This window comes from Equus quagga, chromosome 7, assembly GCF_021613505.1.
Source record: "Equus quagga isolate Etosha38 chromosome 7, UCLA_HA_Equagga_1.0, whole genome shotgun sequence".
Taxonomy (NCBI): Eukaryota; Metazoa; Chordata; class Mammalia; order Perissodactyla; family Equidae; genus Equus; species Equus quagga.
Genome location: NC_060273.1, coordinates 3,554,455 through 3,581,301, shown reverse-complemented (window position 1 = coordinate 3,581,301; position 26,847 = coordinate 3,554,455). Strand labels below are relative to the sequence as shown.

General features: G+C 45.9%; 1 protein-coding gene across 1 annotated transcript in view; it reads left to right on the top strand.

Annotated features, from left to right (window-relative positions):
• The window catches only part of ADCY9 (adenylate cyclase 9), a 105,547-nt gene that overhangs the window by 74,159 nt on the left and 4,541 nt on the right, over positions 1–26,847 (top strand). Inside the window, exons 4-10 of the mRNA XM_046666549.1 lie at positions 4,189–4,293; positions 5,269–5,486; positions 9,508–9,610; positions 12,548–12,756; positions 16,893–17,052; positions 17,991–18,139; positions 21,066–21,107. Coding sequence (XP_046522505.1) covers positions 4,189–4,293; positions 5,269–5,486; positions 9,508–9,610; positions 12,548–12,756; positions 16,893–17,052; positions 17,991–18,139; positions 21,066–21,107 — 986 coding nt within the window. The remainder of the gene's footprint in view (positions 1–4,188; positions 4,294–5,268; positions 5,487–9,507; positions 9,611–12,547; positions 12,757–16,892; positions 17,053–17,990; positions 18,140–21,065; positions 21,108–26,847) is intronic.

Below are 26,847 nucleotides of genomic sequence, written 5' to 3'. Positions count from 1 at the left end.
TTAGTTTTGAAAGCTATGCTGTGGTTAATGTAAGATGCTGCCATTAAGGGAAGCTGGTGAAGGACATGTGGGAACTCTCTGAACTATCTCTCCCTCTCTGTGTAAGTCTAAAATCATTTCACAGTTTAAAATTTTAATATATATGTATTAAATTGTTACTATATTTATACTATTTTAATTATATTTTGTAATATAAGTATATTTATATTATACATTACACATGAATTGAAATGGAAAGATATGTCCACCTCAGGGAGTAAAGTATTGCACATAAATGAAATTTCCCAAAACACCAAATATTTTCTTATTTTGACTTCCTGATGGGATATTACTGCAACATGGTAACAGTCTCCTTGCCTTATCAGCCTCATTCAACGCAGTGGTCACTGGGGGCTCAGGAATCTGAGCAGGGTTCTGTGACTCGACATTCCAGGACTGGGAGCTCTTATGCCTGTTTTTACAGGTGTTTGTTTTGTTTGGTAGTTGTTTTGCCTCCAGGATTCTCTGTTAATGCTTCTGGATGCGTTTCTTTTTCTGTAACAATTATCACTTCTATTTTCCTCTAATATTCTACTTCTCTTTTTCTCTAGTGTTTTGTTAGCAGAAATCATCTATTTGGAAGTATTCATGCCTGTGCTAATCCGCATGCTTAAATGACGATGCATTGACCCAACGTTGAGTGGCATGCAGTGGCATGTAGGGTGACTTCTGCCCCACATCGCAGGCAGTTCCTGTTCACTTGGAGACATCATGTGCATGCTTAGGGCCCAGGGCGCTGCTACCTGCACTTAAACTCTTTGCTACCATTTTCAAACTGTGTGACTCTGGGCAAGTCCCTGCCCTTTTCTGCCTCAGTTTGCTCATGTGTAAAATGGGGCTAATCATGTGTCTGCTTCATGAGTGCTTATAAGGACTAAATAAATTGATACAGGCAAAGAACTTGGAATGGGCCTCAGTACCTCGTACGTGCTGTTAATGTCGCATGTTCCTGTCTGCCATGTTCAACCTGAGTTTCAATTTTGGGAGCAAGGGATGCTTCTCCTAGTCACCGGACAGCTTGCTAAACAGTCGTGTTCAGCAGACTAAACAGGCAAAGCCAGGGCTTTTCTGATGTTGTTTCCTCCTCATTTCTCAGAAAAGAGGTTTCCCTGCTCCCTCCCTTGACAGTTATGAAAAAGGACAGCTGTTGGCTTAGAAATGATTTATCTTGTGAAGAGAAATAGCCTTGAAGAAAAAACCATTTTATAGCTCTGTGCCATATATTCTGAACAGAATGTAGGGTGCATGTATTGAAATGTGTTAAAAACAAATGCAAATATGCCCAAGTGTGTTAGAGAAATAGTTATAATCTTCCCTCCAAAGCCCACGTCTGCGTTGGGGGAAGGAGCAAAGATAATCTGAGAAAATGCAGAGTTTGCTCTTGGGTGTTGTCCAGGGGATCTCGAGTTTCCCAGGCCACAGCCAGCACAGTCCTTGGCCCGCACAGTACTCTGTCCTGGGGACCTGAGCTGGTCTTGATGAAGCTTCCCTTGGAGCCAGTGTGCCAATACTGCCACTTAAAAGAGTCAGGAGGTGGTCATAACTGCTTCGGTCACTTCAGGGAAATGAGGCCCAGGAGGTCAAAGTGCCAGGATTATTCTTGGGTCCTCCTTAAGCCAGGAAAGGAGGCCAGAGAGATGCTGCTTGGTGGTCCAGAGCCGGGATCCCTGTAGTTGTGTCCTTTGTGTCCTAAGAGTGATCACTTTTGCCTCGCAGTGTTGCTATGAGGATTAGTTGAGATGAAGTATACGAGCTTGCAGACGTCGCATGGATGAGGACCTGGTTACTGTTCCTGGGATGTCCTCAGCAATAGGCGTTTCTAAATCGTAGCAGCTGCTCATTAGAACTGTGGTTTCTCTCTGTGTGCCCGCCCCCGTTGCGTCCCTGCAAGTCAGTGGCCCAGGCCTGCCTCCAAGGTGGCAAGGTACCCCAGATAGTTGCCTAAAGTCTGGAATACTTTTCCCCGTGAGGGCTTGTCGTGGACAGAGATGCTGGCAGCTGTGCAGGGGGAGAGACCAACATTGAATGGGTTGGCAAATATTTCGCAGAGGTGTCTCCATGCTTGGCAAAAACCAGCATGTGAGATTTTTTTAACTTGATTAAAATGAAGCCAGAAAATAGTTCAAGGAAAATTGCTGTGGAGGCTGGAGAGGGGAAACAAACTCACCCACCATTGCGTGGTGGGGCCCTCCTGGTGCAGCGGGGGCTCTCACTACGTATCAGAAGGGAATGTAGAGATATGAGAAGGTCTCCATCAGGGCAGATGGATTTCTCAAAGATTTTTTGTTTCATTTGTTTGAAAGTTTTTTTTAAAATTTTTTTTCAAGGAAGATTATCCCTGAGGAACATCTGCCAATCCTCCTCCTCTTTTTTCTGAGGAAGACTGGCCCTCAGCTAACATCCCTGCCCATCTTCCTCTACTTTATATGTGGGACGCCTACCACAACATGGCTTGCCACACGGTGCCATGTCTGCACCTGGGATCCGAACTGGCAAACCCCGGCCCACCAAAGCGGAACGTGCGCATTTAACCGCTGTGCCCCTGGGCCGGCCCCTGTTTTAAAGTTTTAGTCAATGAAGTTTCCCACAAAAAAGGAAAGTAGCTGAAGAAGAAATAGAACAACAAAGAGCCACATTTTCAAAGTGCGACCAAATGGTCTGCACTGGATCCACATGATGCAAGTTCCCAGGGCTGCCTTGCTGCAGGAGGGCCTGGAGTCCACTGCTGGTTCTCCTGCCCACCCCCCGCCACCTCCCCACTCCCCAGACAAAGCTGCTGTGGGAATGCAGAGTAAGCAGTGAACACTGTTCAGGCCGTTGGGGTCCCGATCACAGGTGCTGCTCTCTACTGCTTGACGTGTGGCCCCAAGGAGCCCCCAAACCTCCCTGAGCGCAGGCTCCTAGACCATTTAAGAGCACCCGGGCTCCGACAACGTATGTCTATACCTTCATTTCCTGAGGCTCTTTTGTGGGCAGCTCTGTAAGACGTCACCTCCGTATTAGAACATTTTGTCAAACCGGGGTACAGGCCACATAGGCTCTGTCAGAGGGATGTAGCTTTGAGTTTGCCCAATTGTGAAGACCACTGCCCTAGGCTCCCCCCGTCCCTGTGGGCGCTCGCAGTCTCCACTGGTCTTCCAACCCCTTGGCAGCCGAGACCTTCAGAGAGGGTGTGGTGTCTGAAGTTGTGTGGCCTTGTAGCATTTCTGAGGAATCCTTTGCAGAGGGTGTGTGCCCTCTGGTGTCCAATAGGCTTGATGGTCACTTCCGCATATTTGTGGCTCTAAATGCATAAAACATCTTACATGTGTAAAGCCAGTGCGCCATGGGGAATTCCTGAGAAGCAGATGGCCTGTTCTTAAAATGCATTGAGGAGAGAAAAATGTTTAGAACCAAATTGATGCCAAGAGATACCTGAAAAACAAGTGGCCACACCAGAGTAGACACCAAGGACGGCTGTCCTGTCTGTGATCAAGGATGTTAAATTATCAGATGCACTGTCTTCATAACCAGAGAGAACAGTGGCCAGAAGTTTTGATATTAAGTACCAACATTTACTAAGCACTCAGTAACACTTCAGGTGGAGCCAAGGTTGTGTGGCTATCACCACAATTTTAGAACATTTTCATCACCCCAAAAAGAGTCATTCCCCATTCCCTTATCCCCCCACCCCTGGCAACCACCAGCCTCCTTTCCATCTCTATGGATTTGCCTTTTCTGGACATTTTATACAGATGGAGTCATGTGATGTGGCCTTTTATGTCTGACTTCTTTCACTGAGCATAATGTTTTCAAGGTTCATCCACATTGTAGCATGAATCAGTACTTCATTCCTTTTGATAGCTGGATGATATTCCATTATATGGACATACCAGATTTTGTTGATCCACTCATCTGTTGATGGACATTTGAGTTGCTTCTACTTTTTGACCATTGTGGAACCTTCATGTGTGGGTCCTTGTGTGGACATGTTTCCACTTTCAGTTCGCTGGTTCATTTTTAACTCATCCTTGAGTGGTTCAGTAAACCTTCCATTTGGTTACAACCATTCTGTGTGACAGCAAATTGCAACAGCAGCAGACTTGTTTGAATCAGGAATTGTGGTCTTGTTTTCTAGGTAAGTTCCTATGGTATGTGTTTTTCTTGTAGACCTGCCCTTCATGCGGAATCACGTTTGCTCCCAAATCAGAAGCTGGTGCAGAAGGAGGAGCAGTGCAAAATGGCTGTCAAGAGGAGCATAAAAACAGCACCAAGGTGACAAGCTTTTGGCTGTTGTTCCTGTCAGTTCCTCTCCTGGCGCATCCCCCTGGGTTACATTGCTGTCTTACTAACCTCTCAGTTCTGAGAATAACCCCTCATAGGCGACATGATTCTGTACCTCCTAATCCTTTAGGTTTTGAATGGACTGATAAAGGACAGGATGGAGAGTCAGAGCTAAGCCCTGTGAAGTAGGATAATCACATGCTGAACTGGGTGGGACCCCCTGACGGGCAGTAAGAGTTTAAAGACGTGTGGTTTGGAGCAGTCAGGGAAAGTTTGTGGGGCTGGAGGCTGGACTCAACACGAGGTAGAATGTGGATGTGCAAAGGGAAGAGGGCAATCCTCAGGATGAGAGGTGCATCAGAAAGAGGGGCTTAGGGATATGGACAGCAGCAAGGAAGGTGCTGGAGAAGGCTCACTCAGAGACTGAGCCGGGACTGGGGTGGGAAGCAGAGTAGAGACCAACCTGAGAGCCTTTCAGGCAAGCCTATGAATCTCATCCTCGACCCGTGTGTCATCTGCCCAGACTTGTGCGATGCTGGGTCAGTCCATGTCTCTCTCAGCCCGTACGGCTCTGGGTTTCCTTTCCCTGGATCCCCTCCCTGTACTTCCTTTGAGGCGCCCAAACCTTCCCCCCGGCCCTCTGGAATGCTGGTTCTGTGGTCAGCAAACTCCAAGATCCTCAACTCTTCCCTTGGTCTTCTCTCCCCTTCCTCACTGACTCCTCCCACGATGTCACTTTCCTGGTTGCCTGAATGCCTGGAGATGCGGTCTGACGAACGAGGGGAATGGAGATGCAGCTGGGCGGAGAGGTTGAATGTTCGCATTAGAACAGGGATTTGAAGGTGCAGGTGGAAATGCGCAGTGCACAATCCAGCGGGGCTCCAATGGCAGACAGGCTGGGCGGAATAGCACTGCTGCATGCGCACGCTTCAACCTCTGTGTCTGCTCCCCCTTGTCTTGCGGCAGGCTTCTGGAGGACCTAATTCCAAAACGCAAAACGGACTTCTGAGCCCTCCCCAGGAAGAGAAGCTCACCAACAGTCAGACCTCCCTGTGCGAGATCTTACAGGAAAAGGGAAGGTGGGCAGGTGTGAGCTTGGACCAGTCAGCTCTCCTTCCACTGAGATTCAAGAACATCCGGGAGAAAACAGACGCCCATTTTGTTGATGTTATCAAAGAAGACAGGTAAGAGTGGAGCCATTTGCACTGAAGTAAAGATTTGCAGGTAGAAGCCTCTCCCTTTTTCTGAATTACTCTATTCCCCACGTGTTTGCACTCCATTGTCAGTATATTACTTTATTTTGAAGTAATTTGAAGCTTACAGAAAAGTTGCATGAATAGTACAAAGAATTCCCTTCATGCTCTTTGCCCAGTTTTCCAACTTTTAACATTTTACTATGTTTGCTTTATTCTCCTTTCTCTCTCTCTCTGAAATTAATTTTTTATTTTTTCTGAACCATTTGACAGTAAGTTGAATACATCATGCTAGCACTTTACCCCTTAATACTATATCTCCTAAAAACAAGGATGTTCTTTTATATAATCAGTTACCAAATTCAGGAAATTTAACATTGGTGAGATATTGTATCTAATCTACAGTTCATATTCCAATTTTGTCAATTGGTCCAATGTCCTTGATAGCACTCCCTTTCCCTCTAGTGCAGGACCCAGTCCAGGATCACATATTGCGTATGTAGTTGTCATCCCTCTTTAGTCATTTTAACTCTGGGACAGTTCCTTGGTCTTTCATGATGTTGACATTTTTGAAAAATGCAGGCCCCGTTGTTTTATAAAACATTCCTGAAGTTGGATTTGTGTGGTGTTTCCTCATGATTACATTTGGGCTGTGCATCTCTGCCAGATGCTGATGTGTCCTTCTCAGGTATCGTATCCAGAGGCACGTGGTGCCTGTCTGTCCTTCGTCAGTGGTAGTAATTTTGATCAACCAGGCAAGTATTGCCAACTTCTCCAATCTATAGTTATTATTTTCTCCTTGTGACTAATAAGCAATCCTTGGGAAGATACTTTAAGATCGTGATATCCCACTCCTCACTCCTCATCAAACTTCCCTAGATTTAATCTCCACTGATGGTTCTTGCCTGAAACAGTCTTTTCTGCGATGGTTTAAAAAGGCGCCTTGTCTACTCCAGCACCAACTGCACACTTATCATTTCGCTCTGAGCTTTCCACTATAAACAAGAGCCCTTCCCCATTTATTGCTTTATCTATCCATCTATTACCAACCTGGACTCATGGAAGCCTGTTTTACTTAATAGGATGTATTACATCACTATCCTTATTATAGTTTGATGCTCTAGTTGTCCTGAATCTGGCCATTGGGAGCCCCCCCTTCAGGCTGGGTCTTGTGTCCTTTTGACATGACTCCATCATTTGTTTTGAGCAATTTCTTACATTCTAGCACAACAGGCTACTCCAGGCTCATTTTATATCTTTCCTGCCCCAGCTTAGGAATCACCCATTTCTTGAAAGAGCCCTGGCTCCTTTTAGTGAAGAATGATATTTAGATATATTAGTTATTAATGTCTAATTTAATGTCACTGTAGTCAAAGACATACTCTGTGTGATTTCAAGCCTTTTACATTTATTGAGACTTGTTTTATGGCCTCACATCTGGCCTTTTTTGGTAAACATACCATGTGCACTTGAAAAAAATGTATATTCTGCATTTGTAGGAAGTTGTGATCCATAAATCTCAGTTAGGTCCAGGTAGTTGGTAGTATTGTTCAGATCACCTGTCTCTACTTACTTTTTTGTCTATGGTTCTATCAGTGTTTGAGAGAAGGATGTTAAAATCTCCAACTATGATTGTGGAATTGCCTGTGTCTCTCTTTAGTCCTAACAATTTTTGCTTCATGTATTTTCAGGCTCTTTTGTAGGTACATACACATTTGTGAGTGTTATATATTCCTGGTGAATTGATCCTTTATTATTTTGAAGTGTCCCTCTTTATCCCTGGTAATGCTCTGTCTTAGAGTTTGCTTTATCTGATATTAATATAGTCACTCTGGCTTTTTTATTCTTACTATTTGCATGGTATAGCGTTTTCCGTTTTTTAAAAATCCCAACTTGTGTCTTTATATTTGAAGTTCATCTCTTATGAGTCTTGCTTTTTTAGTCATTCTAACAATTTCAGCCTTTTAATTCCATTTTAATATACTTGGCTTTTTAGCCTTATCTCTTTCCATTATTTTTCTTTTAGTGGTTGCTTGAGGAGTTACAGATGGGTATCCTTATATTTTTACAGTCTTTTTATAGTTAATGTATCATTTCCCTTTAAATGTAGAAATCTTGTAACTGTCTAAGTCCATTACTCTCTTCTCATTCCTTATTCTGTAGTTGTCACATGTGTTATATCTACATACATTATAAACCCCAACTTTTAATTCTAACCTCTTGGTAATCTCAGGTTAGTCTCTGCTGATTGCTTTTCTGTTGAAGATGGATCATGTTTTCCTGTTTCTTTCTCTGTCTAGTAATTTTGGACTGTGTTGTATACATTGTGTATGATGCTTAGAAATTCTGGATTCTGTTATATTCCTCTGAAGAGTATCAATTTTTTGTTTGTTTGTTTCGGCAGGCAGTTAACTTATCTGAACTCAAACACCAAACTCTGTCTCCCCTGAGCTGGGCAGCAGCTATTCTGTTAGCCTTAATTAGGCTGCTGGAGTCTGCAGTGCACATGCGTATTTCAAGGGTCATCTAGAGATTTGAGCAGAGCTTCTATGCAATATTTGGGGTTTCCCTTCTTTGGTTCTCTTCCTCTGGGATTTCCAACCCCACTTTCCATCTGTGGACTTGCCAACTTAATTTTCTAGTTTTCCAAGCCAGTAAGACTGTGGCTTTTCTATCTGCATTTTAGCCATCCTGCACATGATGCTGACTAATGACAGTCTTCAGGTGAAAAATTAAAAAAAGGAAATTCAACTGGCGCTGTTTAATTCTTCTAAGTGTGACTCTCCTCCGTTTTCTGCCTGCTTTTGTCAATCTCCAGTACCTTCCTGGAGTTGTGTTTATATGTATTAAGAGTTTATACTTGTTATCTGAGAGAAGATTGGTTCAACAGGAGTTGATTTCTTTTCCCAGAAGTGGAACCTTCCAATAATAATTTCAAAGGAGAAGCACAGCTTATAACAGTGTGTATCCTGCCACTTGATTGCTAAAATGTGGCCATTGCACCTCCTCCTCAAGCTGCTTTGTTGTTTTTCCCTCTGTCCACCCTTCTTGAGTGGGAGGGTGGCTAGAGGGTCAACATTAGGGGATAGAATTTTCTCTTTTTTCAATCTAAGAGCATAGTAAGGTATTACACACTTATCGTGAAAACAGAGTCCACTATGCTTCAAAGAAAGGAGGGAGTATATGTACCCTGAACCCTGTGTGTCAGTCACATGCTAGGCACTTCACATATTTCATCTGACTTAATTCTAGTAGTTATTGTATGAGAGAGAGAGAGACTACACCCCATGGCTATATTTGCCTTCTGAAATCCTGTTAACATTCCCTTAAATTTATAGTAATTTTCTGCAGTATAAAAAGGATATTGCTAGTTGCTAGCAATCCATAAAAGAATGAAAGAGTCACATAAAGCAGGTTTGATTTCTCTACTATTAAAATCATTGAGCGTTATCATTTTTCAGGTTTCACACTCAATCTGCATATGTGACAATAGCACCAAAATTACACTAGCTGTACACACAATTTTGTGATAACAACCTGTTAGCTTTGATGGTGGTAATTACTGTCAGTTCTCTGAATGACAGGACAGCCGGTTCTGAATTCTGTTTTCACTGGAAGCCTCCGGATGAACATAAGTACTCTCAGTAGAGGGATCTGCTGGTCCTTCAGAAGGATCGTTTCATAGAACAAGGAAGCTGCATTCTTCTCCTAATTCTGGATATTAGGAAAATGTCTTCACAAGCAGGGTTCTAATGATGTGTGTTGTGATTCTGGTGAATAGTCATTCTTTAGTGGAGGTGAAACATAAAGTGTGATTATGTTTGGAAACATGAAAGACTTTCCAGCAATATATTCTAGAAGGGGCAATGGAGGAATGTCTATTATGTAACAACTTAGAGCTTTTGTGACATGCCTGACGAATGGTGTTTCAGTAGCTAATTGCGATCTTCTTGTAAAATAAATGTAATCATTGTGTGGAATGTTGATCGATTGCATTTATCGTCTCTTCTAGCCTGATGAAAGATTATTTTTTTAAGCCACCCATTAATCAGTTCAGCTTGAACTTCCTGGATCAGGAGCTAGAGCGAACCTACAGGACCAGCTATCAAGAAGAGGTGTGTTTTTCCTTATAATTTTACTCAAGAAATATGTTGTTTTCACTGAATAATTCACGATTAGTTTTGTGCTCTGGCAGCCTTTTTTGTTTTCCTTAATGACAGAAAAATGAAGGCTAATATTGATTTCCCACAATCTGTAAGCCCCAAATTGCATCTGTATATGAATTTATCTCCACAAAGGAGGAAAAAAACCAAGTCTTTCTGCTCTCCTTTGTCTAACATCCAGTTTGTTGTTTCCTGGTCCCTTTGCTCTGCTGCCAGTGCATCCCAGGCACCCCTGGCAGTGCTCCGGCCACTGGAGGCCCAGCAGGGAGAGGGCTGCTCCAGCCACCCTGTTCTTTGGTCTCGAGCAAGATTTCTCTACCTTCCCTGTCGGCATTCTTCCCCACTGAAATGGGACAAGGAGCTCTGGAGGCCTTCCACCTTTCTCGGCATTCCCGCCTGCCTTGGGGTTGAAGCCCACTTCCGTGGCCCTGCCCCGCCTTAATTCTCTTGTTCTTTAACCCTCAGCCCAAACGTCATTGCCTCCAAAAAACTTTCCTTGACCCCCAACTGGATTTTATTTCCTTGTTTTCCTTTTTCTTCTTAGCATGCACCCCATTCTGTCATCTTTTCTGGTGTGCTCATTGAATCATGCGCCTCCCTCCCTGGACTCTCAACTCCAGGGGCAGGACCATGTCTCTTGTGTTCACCTCCACTCGGGCATCCAGCACACTCCCCACACCTACAGTGCTCAGCAGCGCATGGTTGAAATGATGAATAAATAGGAGAACCTAGAGCCAGGTGTGAGGTCTAAACAGCCAGCTCCCTGCATTCTTTCCTCTGGGTCCAAATCTGGTTAGTGTTCCAAGGTCAAAAATATGTACCCTCCTAACCCCAGAGCCAAAAGGAATTTTCATTCAAATCCATTATTTCCTTCAGCACACCTTCGTTCAGCATCTGTTATGTCCATACCCACCTAGGCTCTGGGGAGACCCTGGTGAACCAGACAGAGCCAGTTCTTGCCTCATGGGGTGGAGGCGCCCCCTTTTGTCAGCCCCCAGGGATGGTGAATACCAGTTAACATCCCAAGCAGGGCTCCTCTGGGGATTTGTGAGTTGCTCGGCGGTGACCTATAAGGCTGATCGTCATCTCATTTAATCCTCGCAGCAACCCTTTGAGGAAGCCCACAGTTATCCCCATTTCCAAAGAGAAAGCCACAGCCTGGCAAGGCTGAGGGGCTGGAGATGCTATTGCCAGGGCAGGGCACCCTTCTGATTCAGAGCCGGGTGCTCTCTACCACTCCCTGTACCGAGCAGCCAGGCCTCCCAAACACGGGCACGGTTCTCGTCTATCCCTCTAGTCACCAACGTGTACTGAGCACCTGTGCTGCCAGGATTGTTCTCGTGGCTAGGATTTAGAGATGGCCAACATACTCTGTGGGGGAGCAATAACTCAGCAGAAGTGAGAATCCAGAGCCCTGGGTCCTGGGATGCCCTGTGAGCGCACGGCAAGACACCAACCCCAGACTGAGGGTCCAGAGGGAGGTAACTCTTGAGCCCATGTTAGTGGAAGGACTGGCAATTAACCAAATAAAGGAACATTCCAGAGAGAGGGGCCAGCACCTATGAACCTTAAAGATAAGACAGGGCCTGTGCTTTTGGGGAGCTGCAGGCACATCTGTGTAGCAGGCTGGGCTGAGGTGGAGTGCAGGAGGTGGGCAGAGGCAGGTCACGGCTTCCACACTGTGGATGTTAGGCCTAAGGCCAGAGGGAGCTGTGGAAGGATCTGGAGCAGGAGACGGCACGTGAGATTGTGTTGGATAAAATAATGTGGCTGATTGTAGAAGGTGACGAGAGTGGATGAGACAGGAGGGGAGCAGGTGGGACGTGCTCACTGAAGCGCAGGGCACGCATGAGGCCTGGCCCCGCTCGGTGGAGGGCGGAGAGGGCAGAGGGATGCAGGGGTGAGGGGAAGCTCCTAGGTGGCCCCATGTGTGGCCAGCCTTGTGCTTGGGGGCCTCTCATCTAAGTATCACCACCACTCGTGAGGTGCTGGGACCCATTTCAGCAGCCACTGACCAGCGTGAAGAAATTAGGTGACGTGCTCAAGATGCCACAGCCCTGGCCAGGCTCATCAGCTGTGTGACCTTGGGTAGCCACTTGGCCTTGCCCCCCAATCTGTGCACCAGGATTGGTAGCATTTCCTTCTCTAGGGGCTGTGTGAGCATTGACTGAGGTCATGCCCCTGAAGGATCCACATGGTGCCCAGAACCAGTCATCTCTTGGCGTTGTCACCATTTTCTCCCTCCATCCCCGTGATGCCCTAACACTACATGCATGTCTGTTATATTCCCCACACCACCTGCTGTGTCAGAGTCCTGCCCGTCCCCACCATTATGCTGTGAGTTCCCCAAGAGCCTTGTTTCATGTCCCCTCTGGCACCCTCACAGAGCCCGGCCCGGAGCAGACCCCTGAGTGAAGGCGTGAGCATCTCTTACTGTCACTTGACATGCCCGTGCTGTCCTCTGCTGCTCCTTCCATGTCTCCCGTTACCTGTGTCACAAAGCCAGCTTTCACACACCCTGAACCTGGGACCAGGCCATTCAGTGGAAGCTCCTAGTGCGATTGCCTTTACAGATGCAGAGTTGTTGACTTTGCCAGTCGATGCTCACCTTTCAGGCTCAGTATGTAACATGCCTTTGAGAACTTATTGGTTTGTAATTGCTTGGTGTGTGACCTTGGCAAGTTTCTTAACTTCTCTGTGCCTTAGTTTACTCACTGTTAAGTGGGATAATAGTCAACTGATGGTCCCCCTAAAGCACTGTCACCCTGTCCTGGTCTAGGTAGGCAAGTGTTCTATAGACGTTTGCTGTTTTTCCACCTGATTGACACCCCATCGCTGTCTGTCATGGCTCCTATTCATGCTCCCCACTCTCCCCTCTTCCCCACACAGGTTATAAAGAATTCTCCCGTGAAGACTTTCGCCAGTGCCACCTTCAGCTCCCTCCTGGATGTGTTTCTGTCCACGACAGTGTTTCTGATTCTCTCCATCACCTGCTTCCTGAAGTACGGGGCCGCCGCCACGCCTCCCCCGCCGGCCGCCCTGGCCGTCTTCAGCACTGCCCTGCTGTTGGAGGTGCTGTCCCTCGTGGTCTCGGTCAGGTAAGGGCCCACCTGCAGGCGCTTCTCCAGCTGTTAGCCTTTAGCTCCCTCTGCTGGCTCCACAGTTTATGGCTGGGCAGTCCCGCTGCGGCACAGCTGACCAACCCTGGGAAGCCAGCTGTCTCTGCAGGCACACTTCTGTGATGGCTCCTCTTTCCTGCCCTCCCCCAGCCCTGCTCACAGTATCCTCCCTGCAGACCCTGGCCCTCGGTGTGGGTGGGCACCTCTTTACCAGAGGGTCAATGCCCCCTGCAGCCCCACTGCCACGAGCTAGTCCCTGGGTCTCCCAAACTAGAGACTTAGAAAGAAAAGTAGGAAGATGAGGAATGAGAAAGGGGAGAGAAAGAGACAGCAGTGTTCAGGGTGCAAATGACAGGGAGCCGCCGGCAGGTGAGCAGGAGCTTCTCCTGGCAGTGGGAGCGAAGACATCAAGCCCTCAGTCGTAGGCAGAAGTCTTCGTGAGCTTGGACCAGGCAGCGGTTTCTTAGATAGGACACGAAAAGCAAAGCAACCAAAGAAAAAACAGAAAGTTGGACTTCATCGAAATTTAAAGCTTTTATGTTCCAAAGAACACTGTCGTCATTTTGAGAGAGTATTTGCAGGTCGTATCTCTGACAAAGGTCTAATACCTAGAATGTCTGCTCAGTAATAAAAGACGAACAGCCCATTAAAAACGGGCAGAGGGGGGCCGGCCCGAGGGTGCAGCAGTTAAGTTCGCACGTTCTGCTTCGGCGGCCTGGGGTTCGCTGGTTCCAATCCCGGGTGTGGACATGGCACTACTTGGCAAGCCATGCTGTGGCAGGCGTCCCACATATAAAGTAGAGGAAGATGGGCACTGATGTGAGCTCAGGGCCAGTCTTCCTCAGCAAAAAGAGGAGAATTGGCAGCAGATGTTAGCTCAGGGCTAATCTTCCTCAAAAAAAAAAAAAAAAGGACAGAAGGTCTACATAGACAGCAGGGACCCCCAGGACCCACTCAGCCTGATGTCAGGGTTCTGCTTAACACCTGAGGATGCTCTTGGCTGCTCTGTGCGTTTCTGACTAGAGGCAAGCCCACAGGACACTCCCTTCACAGGCACACAGACCGCCGTGCACCATCTGCCTCCTGGGCGCCATGGCCACCCTCTCTGTACAGCTGTCACTCTAACAGGCCCGGCAGAGCGCCCCCAGGACCTAGGGGTAAATCAGGAATGAGGAGAAGGACCCTGACCTCGAGTCCCTGCTCCTCTTCCCCAGCATCCCAGGATGGAAACGGTTGCTCTGGCCAGGCCCTGAGCCTTCCAAATGCTGGTTCCCCTTTGAAGTGGACAGCCAGCTGCTTGGCCCTCCCTCCCTCTCGCCTGCTCCCACTGAGGCCCCTGCAGTTGAGATCACTTTAAGGTGCTTCCTCACTGTCTCCCCCAAAGTCCCCACCAGGAGTGAGCCTCATTGCCCACAGCAAGTGGCTCCTTCCTAGCACAGCCCTCTCTGTGGGCCTGTCCCTCTGTGCCTCTGCTCTGCACCCCTTGCCGACCTCCCAGATCAGCTCTGCTTCTGGAGAACCCAAACCATGGTATCCTCAGGCCCTTAGTTTCTTTCTTCCTTTTTAAAATTAGCTTTATTGTGATATAATTCACATACAATAAATCCACTCATTTAAGTGTACAATTCAGTGATTCTTAGTAAACTTACAGAGTTATGCAAACATCACCATATAATTTTAGAACATTTCTCTCACCCCAAAGAAAACCCAGTCCCCGTTTGCAGTCACTCCCCTCACATCCACCCTCCCCAGCGCCAGGTTTCTGTCTGAGAGGGGAGCCTACAGCTGGTAAGGCTCTTGAGCTCCCTGAGGCTAGCATGTCTCTATTACTTTTTTGTGTGTGTGTACTGAGGAAGATTCTCCTTGAGCTAACATCAGTGCCAGTCTTCCTCTATTTTGTATGTGGGTCGCTGCCACAATATGGCTGCTGACAAGTAGCACAGGTCCGCACCTGGGAACCAAACCCAGGCTGCCGAAGCAGGGCATGCCAAACTTAACCGCTAGGCGATGGGGCCAGCCCTCCATGCCTTTTTCAAAAAACTCTTTACACCGTTGTTCCCTTCAGGCCCAATTCTACAGAATCTGAACTAAGCCAGGTTTAGAGACTGCAGAGGGCTGCAGTCTGGGAAGACACCAGGCCTGGCTGTGCTGGGTGCTGTGCTGGGGTGCTGGCACACCCACACACTCTGCAAGCACCTTCTGAAAGAGGAAGCCACTGTTCTCCTGGGTGACCTCTGGTGGGACTTTAAAAGTTCACTTTACACAGGATCATCGAAGCCTGGGAGAGGTCGGTACCTTGCGGGATTTCCTCTTGCCCTGCTGAGGGCATATTTAGGATCCCAGATCAACAGGAACGCACACTGTGGAATCTGTAGGCACCCCAGGGAGGCTGGCCCCGGCATCTCAGCTTGGAGCTCTTGTCCTTCCACTCCAGCCATTTTGTGCCGTGCCCCAGGCAGATGTGGGAACAGCGGTCTCGTCCTCAGAACTCTGCATACTGGAGACCTTTGTGGAGGGCCTCCCAGTCCTGCCTTCTCCTGGTTAGAACTCAACTCCCTCTGTCACTTCGTAAGGCTTATGCATTCTGACTTTGAGCATATTTGTGGTTATTCTTGGAAATAGTCCAAGGACTCCATTATCCTTTAAGTATCAAGAGGCTAGAACCATGTAGGACCTAAAAGGGTCAGACGGGGCCTGGCTCCGGGTTGGAGAAGTGAAGATTCGAGGTTTCCTTGTGGAGGCCGAGCACGGCCAGAGTGGTCACTGCACCGCAGGTGTCCCGGCCTGAAGGCGTGGCACCCAGGGGTGCTTGAGAGGCCTTGACGAGCTTTGTGCTGTTGATGCTGGGCCGCAGCTCCTGGCCCCTCCAGAAGCGAGGACAGCAGGCCTGTCCCCACTCCACCCTCCCTGAGGGCTGGCTTTAGAGAGGGACTGTGTGCATGGGTGTCTCTCCCAAGGCGGACCCCTGGGGCCCTCACCTCCATCTCCTAGTGCTGGCGTCCAGGTGCAGCCCCTCCTGACCCAGGGCTCCCCAGCTTAGCCAAGACCTGTTCTTCCTTCAGAACAACAGCCTTCAGCCCGCACACTCAGCTCCCCCTTCTTTATGAAAGATGTTTTATGATGTCCACGTCACTCTCCTGAAATATAGCCCCTGTACACGTAATTTCAAAAGGAATCAGTGACATGCCTTCACTCCAGTCTGAAGGGGAAACAACAAGAAAGCCATTTGAAATCAAACATGTCATGCTTCACCTCGTATGTGTCAGGGCCTGCCACTTGGACATCGTGACAGAGGCGTCAGCTGTTTGCCTTTGTGCACAAGGCTCTGTGAGTGTCATGGCTCCAGGTGTGGACCGTGGGAGATGTGTGGGTTTGGTGGCACAAGCACCGTGAGCTGGGTTGCAGCTTGTGACGTTTCTGAAATGCTGAACAATCTTTGGTGATGTCCCAAACAAAGGGTAATATTGCTTAGTTTACACAGCAGTTCATTCCTGGAAAATTCAGCGTACGTTAACGCCATGCAGAATCCACTTTCTGTTTGTAAAGGAAACACAACTAGGCTCTAGGCCAAGGTGACTGTCAGCAGGTTTTTTGCCTCCATGAGTGTCCAGGGGCAGTGGCAGTCTGCGGGCCGCAGGGCAGAGCTTCACTGTGCATCGCAGGACACCTCCCATCCTTGGCTCCTGCCAGTAGATGCCATCGTGCCCCTCAATCATTGAGGCAATGGAAAAGGCCCCCCAAAGTTCCAGGACGCCTGCTGAACTGCCCACTCGAGACCTCCGCCCCAGAAGCAGACTGCGCAGAATAAGGTCACCATTCCTACGGCCTGTTAGTATTTGCCTGCCCGGCTCTCACGTGCTCTGCTCAGCCCCACAGTTACATCCTACCAGAATGCAACAAGTGACCTTGAAAGAGGGTATAACGAGCTTAGCGAGTCTGGTTTACGCACCATCTGCCAGAAGTGAGGGCTGCGGGCTCTGCCTGCCCCCATGCCGGCAGCGTGGCGTAGGCCAGAGTTGGAGCAGCACCGGCTGGTGGTCCCCTGCCTGCATCTTCTCTGGCAGGCTGGCTACCCACAGACACCCTGTTTCTTCTTTCCCCTCTCCCTGTTGCAGGATGGTGTTTTTCCTGGAGGATGTGATGGCTTGTACCAAGCGCCTGCTAGAGTGGATAGCCGGCTGGCTCCCGCGCCATTTCATCGGGGCCATCCTGGTGTCCCTCCCTGCTCTCGCAGTCTATTCACACATCACCTCTGAATTTGAGACAAACATACATGTAAGTCAGGGCTTGGTGATTTTATGTCTGTGTGCTTCTGGACTCCCTCGTCACTTTTTAAAAAAATAAGCCTGACAACTTTGGGACAGCAGTTTAAATATAGGCCTTTAAAGAGGTACAAACTCTTTGTCGCTACCTCGAGTTCATCTTTTTAAAAGACTTGCCTGGGACAGGAGCAGGTGGGGAGGTTACCTCGGGAACCTGTCTAGATGCTTGAGGCCGTCATTGTCCACACTCCTAAGTGCTGGCTAAGAGGCTACCCTGCCCTGGAGAGATTCCCCAGGGGACATGTGTCCTCTCCAGCCTCTCTTGGTGTTCACAGGTTCAAATCTGTTATTTTCTTATGCATTTTACAAAGAAGAATCTGTCCCACGTTTCCAAATGATACAAGATAATGTGCCAGTCTGCAGAACGGGCACAGGTAATTGACTCGCTCCTGGACCGGCTGCTGCTGACCAGGGACGGAGCTTCTGAGTTAAACCCCATGAAGAGTGAGATAATGCTGTTGTGGAAGGTTATGTTTTGGGTAAAAGTGAGGGTAACATGAACTACTGGGGTAAGCTGACCGCATTTGGTATTTTAACACCAAATTACATTTCCGATGACACGCAACAGGGTGCCGGAAGGAAGGGCTTTTTTAACGTAACCACTTACACGGTGGTCATTCTCAAGCCGGGCAGCCCACCTTCCTTTCCTCCAGAATGAGGTGTGTGATTTCCACACATCCGGAGAATTTTAGTACAGCGTGAACTTGTAACCTAAAGCTCTGAATAGTTAACCTAGGGATGTGTGATCTCTCCTTGAAACTGCGGATATTTTGTGATTTTTTATATTAAACAGATTCGCTCGTAAGTGAGCGAATCATCTTATCTCAGGATGCCCAGGTGGAGGCGAGGAAGGGGGATGGGTTCCTAACCACTGCCCGGCCCTTGTTGCAGTTCACCGTGTTCACCGGCTCAGCTGCTCTCATCGCCGTCGTGCACTATTGTAACTTCTGCCAGCTCAGCTCCTGGATGAGGTCCTCCTTGGCCACCGTCGTCGGGGCGGGGCCCCTGCTTCTGCTCTATATCTCCCTCTGTCCGGACAGGTACGTACCCACCACCGTCTGTGGCTGGCCCCATGCATCCTGTGCATCTCTTTCACTGCACTTCGACACCAGTGCTAACCCCCTCCACTCAACAGATATTCACTACCACACCTGAAATAGCTGTCAGCATACACAGTGTCAACAACTTAACGAGATGCCCAAAGAGTAATATGCAAAAAAGGAAAAAGAAGATAATTTTTAATAATAAATTAATACATATTTGCATATAGACATCTCTGGTGACTACTCTCCCCAGAAGACGTAATGCAGCAGTCATGTGCTTGAACTTACTTATGATGAAGAAGTTTGAATTTAAAAAAGTAGGACCAGAGCGTTTCGTACAAGATGATTCAGGAAATGAAGGAATAGAGGCATGGGTAGACAAAAATGAAGAGAGGAAGCTGGGTCTAACCTCATTTGAAGCAGGGTTAAGGTACCAAGACAAAGTGCAGATTGCTGATGTAGAGGAAGTGAAGAGGTATCATGGTCTTGCAGGTCACCTGGGCTTCCTTTATAATAGTGACACAATATTGTGACACGTGTTATGACATGAGACACTGGAGTAATGATGGATCACTGGAAATGTATCTTCTATTTTGAAATCCTTCCACATATCAAAGATACGTTCAGTCCCTGGTACTAAATGGCCTTCAAAACCATGTCACTGGTAGGTGCCGAGGAACAGAGAGGGTGGTGTGGAAAAAGAAACGGGAGCTGTGTGGAGGACCCCTGGGGACAGGATCAGTTCTCATTGCTGTGCTACAAAAAATTTAAAAATAAAAATATATAGGATGGCAGTGATGTGTAAAACATCCTTCGTTAGTGACACCCAGTGAGATACTTATCTTTCATATGTTCTGCCAACTGAATAATGTTTGGTTCTTAGTTTGTTAAAAATAAGTCTCAAATTGCCTGTTGCACATTTGAGACTGGTTTTGTGGCTTTTAACCTTTTCCAACTAAATATGTAGTTGGAAATACAATGATATGTTGGATAGCAGAATGCACACGGTGAGTAATTTACTCAAAAATTTCAGGATAAGGTCTTAAAGCCATTAAGCTTCAGTTTCCATAACAAACTTCTAAATGTTGGACTTTTTGTGTAACTGCTTATCAGAGCATTTTACTATCAGCACAGATTGAAGAACCACTGATGTGTAATTACAGTGGGTGCAGGCTAGCAGGATGTTTAATGTGACATGGGACATTGCTTCATTGTGTTTGCAGGACATCTCACATTCCTGGTTTCCCAAATTATTATACCAACCAGAGAGACCCCCACCGTTTCCAAATGCCCCCTAGGAATTGTATTATCATTGCTGAGAACCATTGCTTTAGTAAATTCCAAAGGAGAAAATGATCCAATTTGTTGCAGTATCAAATGAAATCGCCATCGTGTATCTTTGGGTATCACCAAAGCAAGCGGCCAGTACCGGCCAGAGCGAGTATCCTTCCTCAGTTTACTTAATAGAATAACAGTGACATGAAAGATATTTGAGTTCTCTGCAAATTGAGATCAAAAATGGAATTTAAAGTAGAACTGTCATTTAGCATTTGAAAGGAAACTTTAATGAATAGTTAAATTACTTTAAGTAAAACAAAGCATCCTTTTTCCCTTCTGAAGGTACGGCCATCTGCAATTAGGGTCATTAGAAAGCTCTTTCCCAAGAGCAGGAACTTCAACAATCTGCCTTTTAACCTTTTAGATGCACCACAGATGCCTCATCAGCCATTCAGTGTTGTTCAGTCTCTGGTGTGGGGCTTTCCTCCTGGTCTAGCAGACCACAGTGATGGGGGCGCCCCATCGCCTCTCTGCCCAGAGTTCCAGTAGCAGATCTTGGGGTGGGGCCGGTGGTTAAGCTCCCCTTCACCCGGTCCTCTTCCACACATGCAGGATCCTCGGAGCCCATCCACCCCGAATCCCCAGCCAGGACAGGGACTCTGAGGAGTGGGCAACAGAAACATAAACTCAACTCCTGCGAAAGGGAGGGAACTCTGCCCAGAACCACGGCCAGCTTGGGGGGACACAGACATGTGGGTTATGGTGATGTCGCAGTCGTGTCTGGACAGGGTGAGAAGAGGACATAAAGTCCTAGAACTCGAGTCTTGTGGTGTCACTCTTGCTTTTCTTTCCTTTTCCCTGAAGTCAGTTAACACCTCGTGTAATTATAAAAGCCACTCTGAGCCCTCACCTGGCCTTCACTGCCCAGGAGAGCTCCTCCCAGATGCTGAGTAATGTCCCTCATTGTGTGAGCAAGGCCAGTGGATCTAGAGGACAAAGAAGTGTCAGGGCACGAGGCTCTCTGGGTGGGCAAGTGTTCAGTTGATTTAGGGCCTGGGTGGCTGCTGGGTGTAGCACGACCCCAAAAGAAGCTGCAAAGAATGTGGAGAGGATGCAGGCTGCAGTCTCGGCTGCCTTCCCTCACACCAAGAGAGAGTTCTTTAATTATGCGTGGTTTCCATGCCCTAAATTTGGGATTTGATGGCTTTGGGACCACCAATAGCAGAGTCTCGCTTCTCCAGTCAGCCATAACCTGCCGGCGCCTCCAGCACTTCCATTCGAAAGTGATCCTGCTCGTGGGCCTTGCCGTTTATCCCGACCGAAGTTCTAGCCCGTAGGACCCTGCAGACGGTCCCCACAGTGAGGCGAGTGCCTGGGAGCCTCCTTCTGTTTGGTTTTGCTCTTTGGCGGTTGTGTCTACTTTCCATAGCTGACATGAAGGCTTTTTAACTATATCATTGTCTTTACCTTTTGTTATTCTTATTTAAGACACCATCAAATTATAATAAAAATTAACTCTCCTTAACTGTCCAACTTGACCTCCACATAAAGAAAGGACAGTTGTTTATTTAAATTCTTCTCAGATTGCCCTATATAATGCCTTCTTTGCTTTTGATAATAATATTTTTCTGCATTTTAATTTCAGTTCCATAGTAATGTCACACCTTGATGCAGTACAGAATTTCAGGTAAGCTTTTAACTTTGTACCTATAGAATAAATGAAAGTAACTGTATTATTACTGCTTATTTCTACTCTTCCTAAAAACAGTTGTATCTTGAATAAAAAGGACAGTATGTCCATTCTTAAAAAACTAAGTGGAAAATATCTACTTGTTGAAATATCAGATCGTAGTTATAATATCTTATTGGAGAAATGAAATGATTGTTAAGATATAGATTAGATTAAATTTAATTTTTTATAAGACGTTACCATGTTACAAAGGAAATCTCACAAATCAAAGTACTTATTTTAGTCCCTAAAATATTTTGAAATAATTGATTAGAAACTTGAAATAATAAATGTTAAACCCTTGCTTTACTGTAAACATCAAGCTAAATTCTAAATAAATTGAAGAGTCAAAAATAAAAATGAAATATATTTTGATTTGATGTAATTTGATATTTTCAAATATATCATTTGATATTTTGATCATATATAAAACTATATGAAAAACTAGAAAAAATAAAATTAAATAGTTTTCAAGCCTCCAAGACAGAGAGAACTTTCCAGTCTTACAAATAATAAATAGAAGCACACACGCAAAAATAAAAGACTGACAGATTGATGAGGGGGATCAAAGCAGACTGAGAAGAATATTTGTGGGACTGTTATATAGAGAGCTAATGAAGACCTGCATAGGACAAAGGACAAAAACCAAAAAACTCACAAGATGAAATGGAGGTAGAAGATAAACATATTACTACTGAAGTCATTGCACATTTAAATAACTACAGAATTCCTTTTAGTCTTTTAAATTGGACCTTCAAAAAGTTATAATGCATGGGCGCCAGCCCCAAGGCCTAGTGGTTAAGTTTGATGTGCTGCTTGGGTGGCCCAGGCTTGGTTCCCGGGTGCAGGCCTACACCATTCATCAGCAGTCATGCTGTGGCAGTGATCCACATACAAAATAGCGGAAAACTGGCAACAGATGTTAGCTCAGGGCCAATCTTCCTCAGCAAAAAACAAAACAAACAAAAAAAAACAGTTATAGTGCAGATACCTAGTGCAGGCGAGGGTGTAGCATATTCATAAATAGCTAGTGGTGTTCAATTTCGTTAAGCTACGAGACACTTATAAAATATGTTTATTTAATCCTTACAATAACCTGACACAGGTGACGAAGGTCACTTTGTCCCCATTTTCCAGATGAGGAAGCTGAAGCTCAGAGAAGTTAAGGAACCTGCCTGTGGTCACACAGCTGGTCATTAGCAGTGTTTAAACCCTGGCCTCCTTCATTACTAGGCCATGCTCTTTCTGCCATACGTTGTTACTCATCAGAATGGTACAACAGTTTTAGAAAGTAATTTGCCCATCTATAGAAATGTTCATAGACTTTAACCTAATAATTCTATTTTTGCTTATCTGCTGAGGTGCTAATTCAGCATATGGTAAAGGCTGCATGCCCCAAAATAACAATCACAATGGTTGATAATATTGGAAATTCATCAGCAACTTCAGTTGTCAATAAAAACACAATCAATGGAATTATGAGTCATGTACTCAAATATTGCAACTGTTAAAATGCAGCAATATGGAAAACGTTTATGATTTCACTTATTATGTGAAATTACATATGTTCTATAGCTACACCTAGGTATTTCATTATATATATATGAAACAAATGTAAGACATGTAATAGTTATGCTCTAGTAGTGAGTGATGAATGACGATTTTTTTCTGTTTCCACAATTAAAAAATTAGTATCTGCAGACATTTAGACATTGGGAAGGAGATTTAAATGACTGTGGAATAAAGGCAGAATGCAAGTGTGTTTCTATGTATGATTACAACTGTGGTATTTAAAAGCAAACATGTAGCAGCTTTTTATCAACGTATAACATATGCACAGAAAAGTGCCCAGATCATAAGAATACAACTGAGTTAGTTTTCACAAGTGAGCACACCCATTCACTACCACTCAGACCAAGAAACAAACATTACCCGTACCCCAGATGCCCGCCTCATGCCCCTCCTGTGACCCCCCCCCCCGCCCGAATCCCTAGGCGTAGATTTTCAGTGGCACTGAAGCACACCAAGATGTTAGCAAGTCCCGTGTTTGCCTGGTTAAGACCACAAGTGGTCTCTATTTGCTGGTTTTCTCTGTTTCAATCCCTCTTCTCCATGATGGTGAATAATGCTCTATTTTACTCTAACTTCTGTTTATGATTTAACGTCCAACTATTAGGTCATACATTGACTCTTGCATTTAGTCACATAAAATTCCTCTTTTTGGAACTGACTGTTGCTATTTGAATTTAGGAATAGAACCATCACCTTTGTTCCTTCTGTAGTAGAATAAGAAATACAGATTATAGGTCAGAAGTAATCCTCTTACCTACTTGCTACAGATCTCTTCTGCTGCAACGCAGCCCCAGGTCCTACGTGTAAATCTGTGTGTTAGCACTCTTCCTTTTAAGCAACCGTGAAAGCAGCATTGCGGTCTGCCTACCTTTCTCACACCAGCCGGCGTTTCGCTTTTCCCCCTCCTCCGTCCCAAGGGGACTGGCTGTGCCCGTCTCCAGAGTCAGGCCACACTGCTGGCTTTGGCTACAGCACAGCAAGAAAAATGACAGAGCAGGAGACTGATTGAGGAAACACACCACCCCTTTCTACCACAGGGATTTACAATGCCTGGTTGTGCCGCTGAGATGACGGTAAGGCTTGGTGACTTCCGCTCATAAAGAGGGCTGTTCTTCAGTGTCACCACTTTGGAGAAACAGAAAGAAAGGTCAACTCCTAACCTAATGAGATGGGCTCACACAGGAGAAGACTTAGTCCCTCCTATTCCAGATTTTCTCCCTAAAGCCACCCAGAGGGCTTGAGGGGCTGGACGTGAGTCTGTTTTAGTCATCTGAAATAAATAGTTAATTGTCTAGTACTGAGATTCATAATATGTTTTGCCATCTGTTTAAATGACAGTTGGCAAAATAAATAAGTGAAGCGTGGTGTGTCTCACCATAGAGGTCTTTTTTGGTTCCTGGTTCATAGGCATTGAGTCACAGAACCTGTGTCAGGGGTCCCCAAGACCATCCCCAGGTCCTATGCTTCACTCGGGGGACTCAGGACTCAGCACATAGTCGTATTCATGGCTGTGATGTGTTACAGTGAAAAGATACAAAGAAAAATCAGCAGAGGGAAGAGGTACATGAGGTGGAGTCTGGAGGAAACCAGGTTCCAGCTTTCAAGAGTCCTCTCCCAGTGGAGTCGTACAGGACACACTTACTTCCTCCAGCAATGAACTGTGACTGTGCATGTGAAATGTGGTCCCCCAGGGAAGCCCATCGGAGGCTCAGTGCCCAGGGGGTTTATTGGAGACTGGTCACATAGGCACCCTCCACCTAGCACGTACCAAAATCCCAGACTTTCAGAAGGAAGGTAGGTGCTCAGGATAAGCCAGGTTGTTTGTATGACAGTCTAGGCACAGTGTGCCCCTCTTATCACGGGGTGGGGGGAACCTCCCGCAATCCAAGTTTCCTGACGCCAGCCTAGGCACCCTTGCCCGTAGGCCTTTCTACGGATGGCAGCCACAGGCCTGCTGTGATAACTCCTTTCTGCACAGAACCTTAGGCCAGTAGGGACTTAGCCATGCTCCAGCCCATCTTCAGTTTACACATGAGGAGATTGAGACCTAGAAGGATGACGTGACTTGCCCAAGGTTCCAGAACTCTGCAGTGGTCCAGCCAGGAGAGAGTCCAGGTACTCTTATTCCTAAGCCAGGGCTTTTGTGACTGTTTCAGGGAGGGCCATTATGGCCAGATTGATCAATTTCATTGTTTTTTAATATCCTTAAGTTACAAGTAACAGTAAAACTTATTAAACACCCTGATTACAGAATTGAGCTTTCTGTGCCACAGAGCTATCTAAACTGAGGACCCATCCATTTTACATACAATCACTCACACATAACAATATTTCAGTCAACAGTGGACTGCGTATACAGTGGCCCCGTGAGGGAGAACCATAGAGCGTAGGCGTGTGGTAGGCTGTACCATCTAGGTGTGTGTAAGTACATTCTGTGATGTTCACACAATGACAAAATCGCCTAACAATACATTTCTTAGAATGTATCTCTGTTGTTGATGCATGACTGTATAATTACATTTGTATAGTGACCCTGCCCATTGTTACATAAAATCTAGTAGTCCACTCTGCACATTAGAAGTACGTCGGGGCACAAAATTTCTATGAACATAACAATCGCAGCATCGTAAACAAACAGAAGAAGCACTAGTAGGAAATTCAGCAAACCTTAACAGTGATTGCCTCTGGCTGGTAGGATGACAGATGAATCTTTTTTTTCTTTTTACTCTTTTCCCTAAATTTTCTATGATGAGTAGTATATAGTAGCTAAATGGGAAAAAAATTTATTTAAAAAATCAACTTTAAAATAGACTATGCTCCTCGTGCTCATCTTCAGTCTTCCAGTCATGGCTGTTGCCCGTCGGCACCCTCGAACTGCAGGATGGCCCCCGGAGAGCAGCCTCAGTTATGGAGGGAATGGAAACAGGCTCAGGCCTGCGAAGGGCAATATAGAAATTTCTAGTGGGATTCTAAATGTGCAGTATTTAAAATGACACAGCAAGTCCACTTCCAGGAGTTTATCCCACAGACAAAATCATTCCTACACACAGTGACACGGTACAGGAATTTCACTGCAACATTGTCTGGTAGTAAAAGATGGACAGAGTGTAAATGCCCGTTGGTGGGAGTCTGGGTGCTACAGTACATCCATTATTAGAATATCATGCACACCACAGGAAAATGACAGCATTGCTTACCTTGATGGAAAGACACTTGGTTTCCATTGTTTATAGTGGTTGAGTTTCCTGCAATGTGTTCCTCTTAAAAGTATACATATTATATTCTTTTAAAAAACGTTAAAGTTGGGGCCGGCCTGGTGGCACAGTGGTTAAGTTCGCTTGCTCTGCTTCGGCGGCCCAGGGTTCGCTGGTTTGGATCCTGGATGTGGACATGGCACCGCTTGGCAAGCCATGCTGTGGCAGGCGTCCCACATATAAAGCAGAGGAAGATGGGCATGGATGTTAGCTCAGGGCCAGTCTTCCTCAGCAAAAAGAGGAGGATTAGTGGCAGATGTTAGCTCAGGGCTAATCTTCCTCAAAAAAAAAAAAAAAAGTTAAAGTTGTCTTGAATGACTTTGAAAAACAGAACTAACCCAGAGGCAGGGAATGGTATTTTGCCCAACTTTTATACCGGGAGACAGTAGAGAACTTAAAAGAATTCTTTGTAAAATTACAAGTCTTTCAAAAGTAAAGTTGGATTAGAAGATGAAAAGTGAGTATCTCAGAGAACGTTCAGTTTCTTGGGTGTGATGATGGTGGTGTGGTTTCATAGGGAGATGTTCTTATACTTAGGAGATGCGTACTGAACTATTCAGGATTGAAGTGTCACGGTGTCTGCAGCTTACTTTCACAACGTGCAGGAAAAAGTATGTGTGTGCATGTGTGTATGTGTGCACGTGTGTATAGACAGGGAAAAAGCAAGGTAGCAAAATGTTAAGTTATTGAATCCAGGAAAAAGGTGTATGAATGTTTGTGTTACTACTCTCTTAACTTTTCTATAAGGTTGAAATTTTTCAAAATAAAAAGTTAAGAAAAAATTTAAAAATCAAGGAGCTAAAGACTTCTGAAAACAAAGCAGTTACAAAGCTTGTTAAGGAAATCAGTTGAAGAAAGTCAGTCTTTATCTC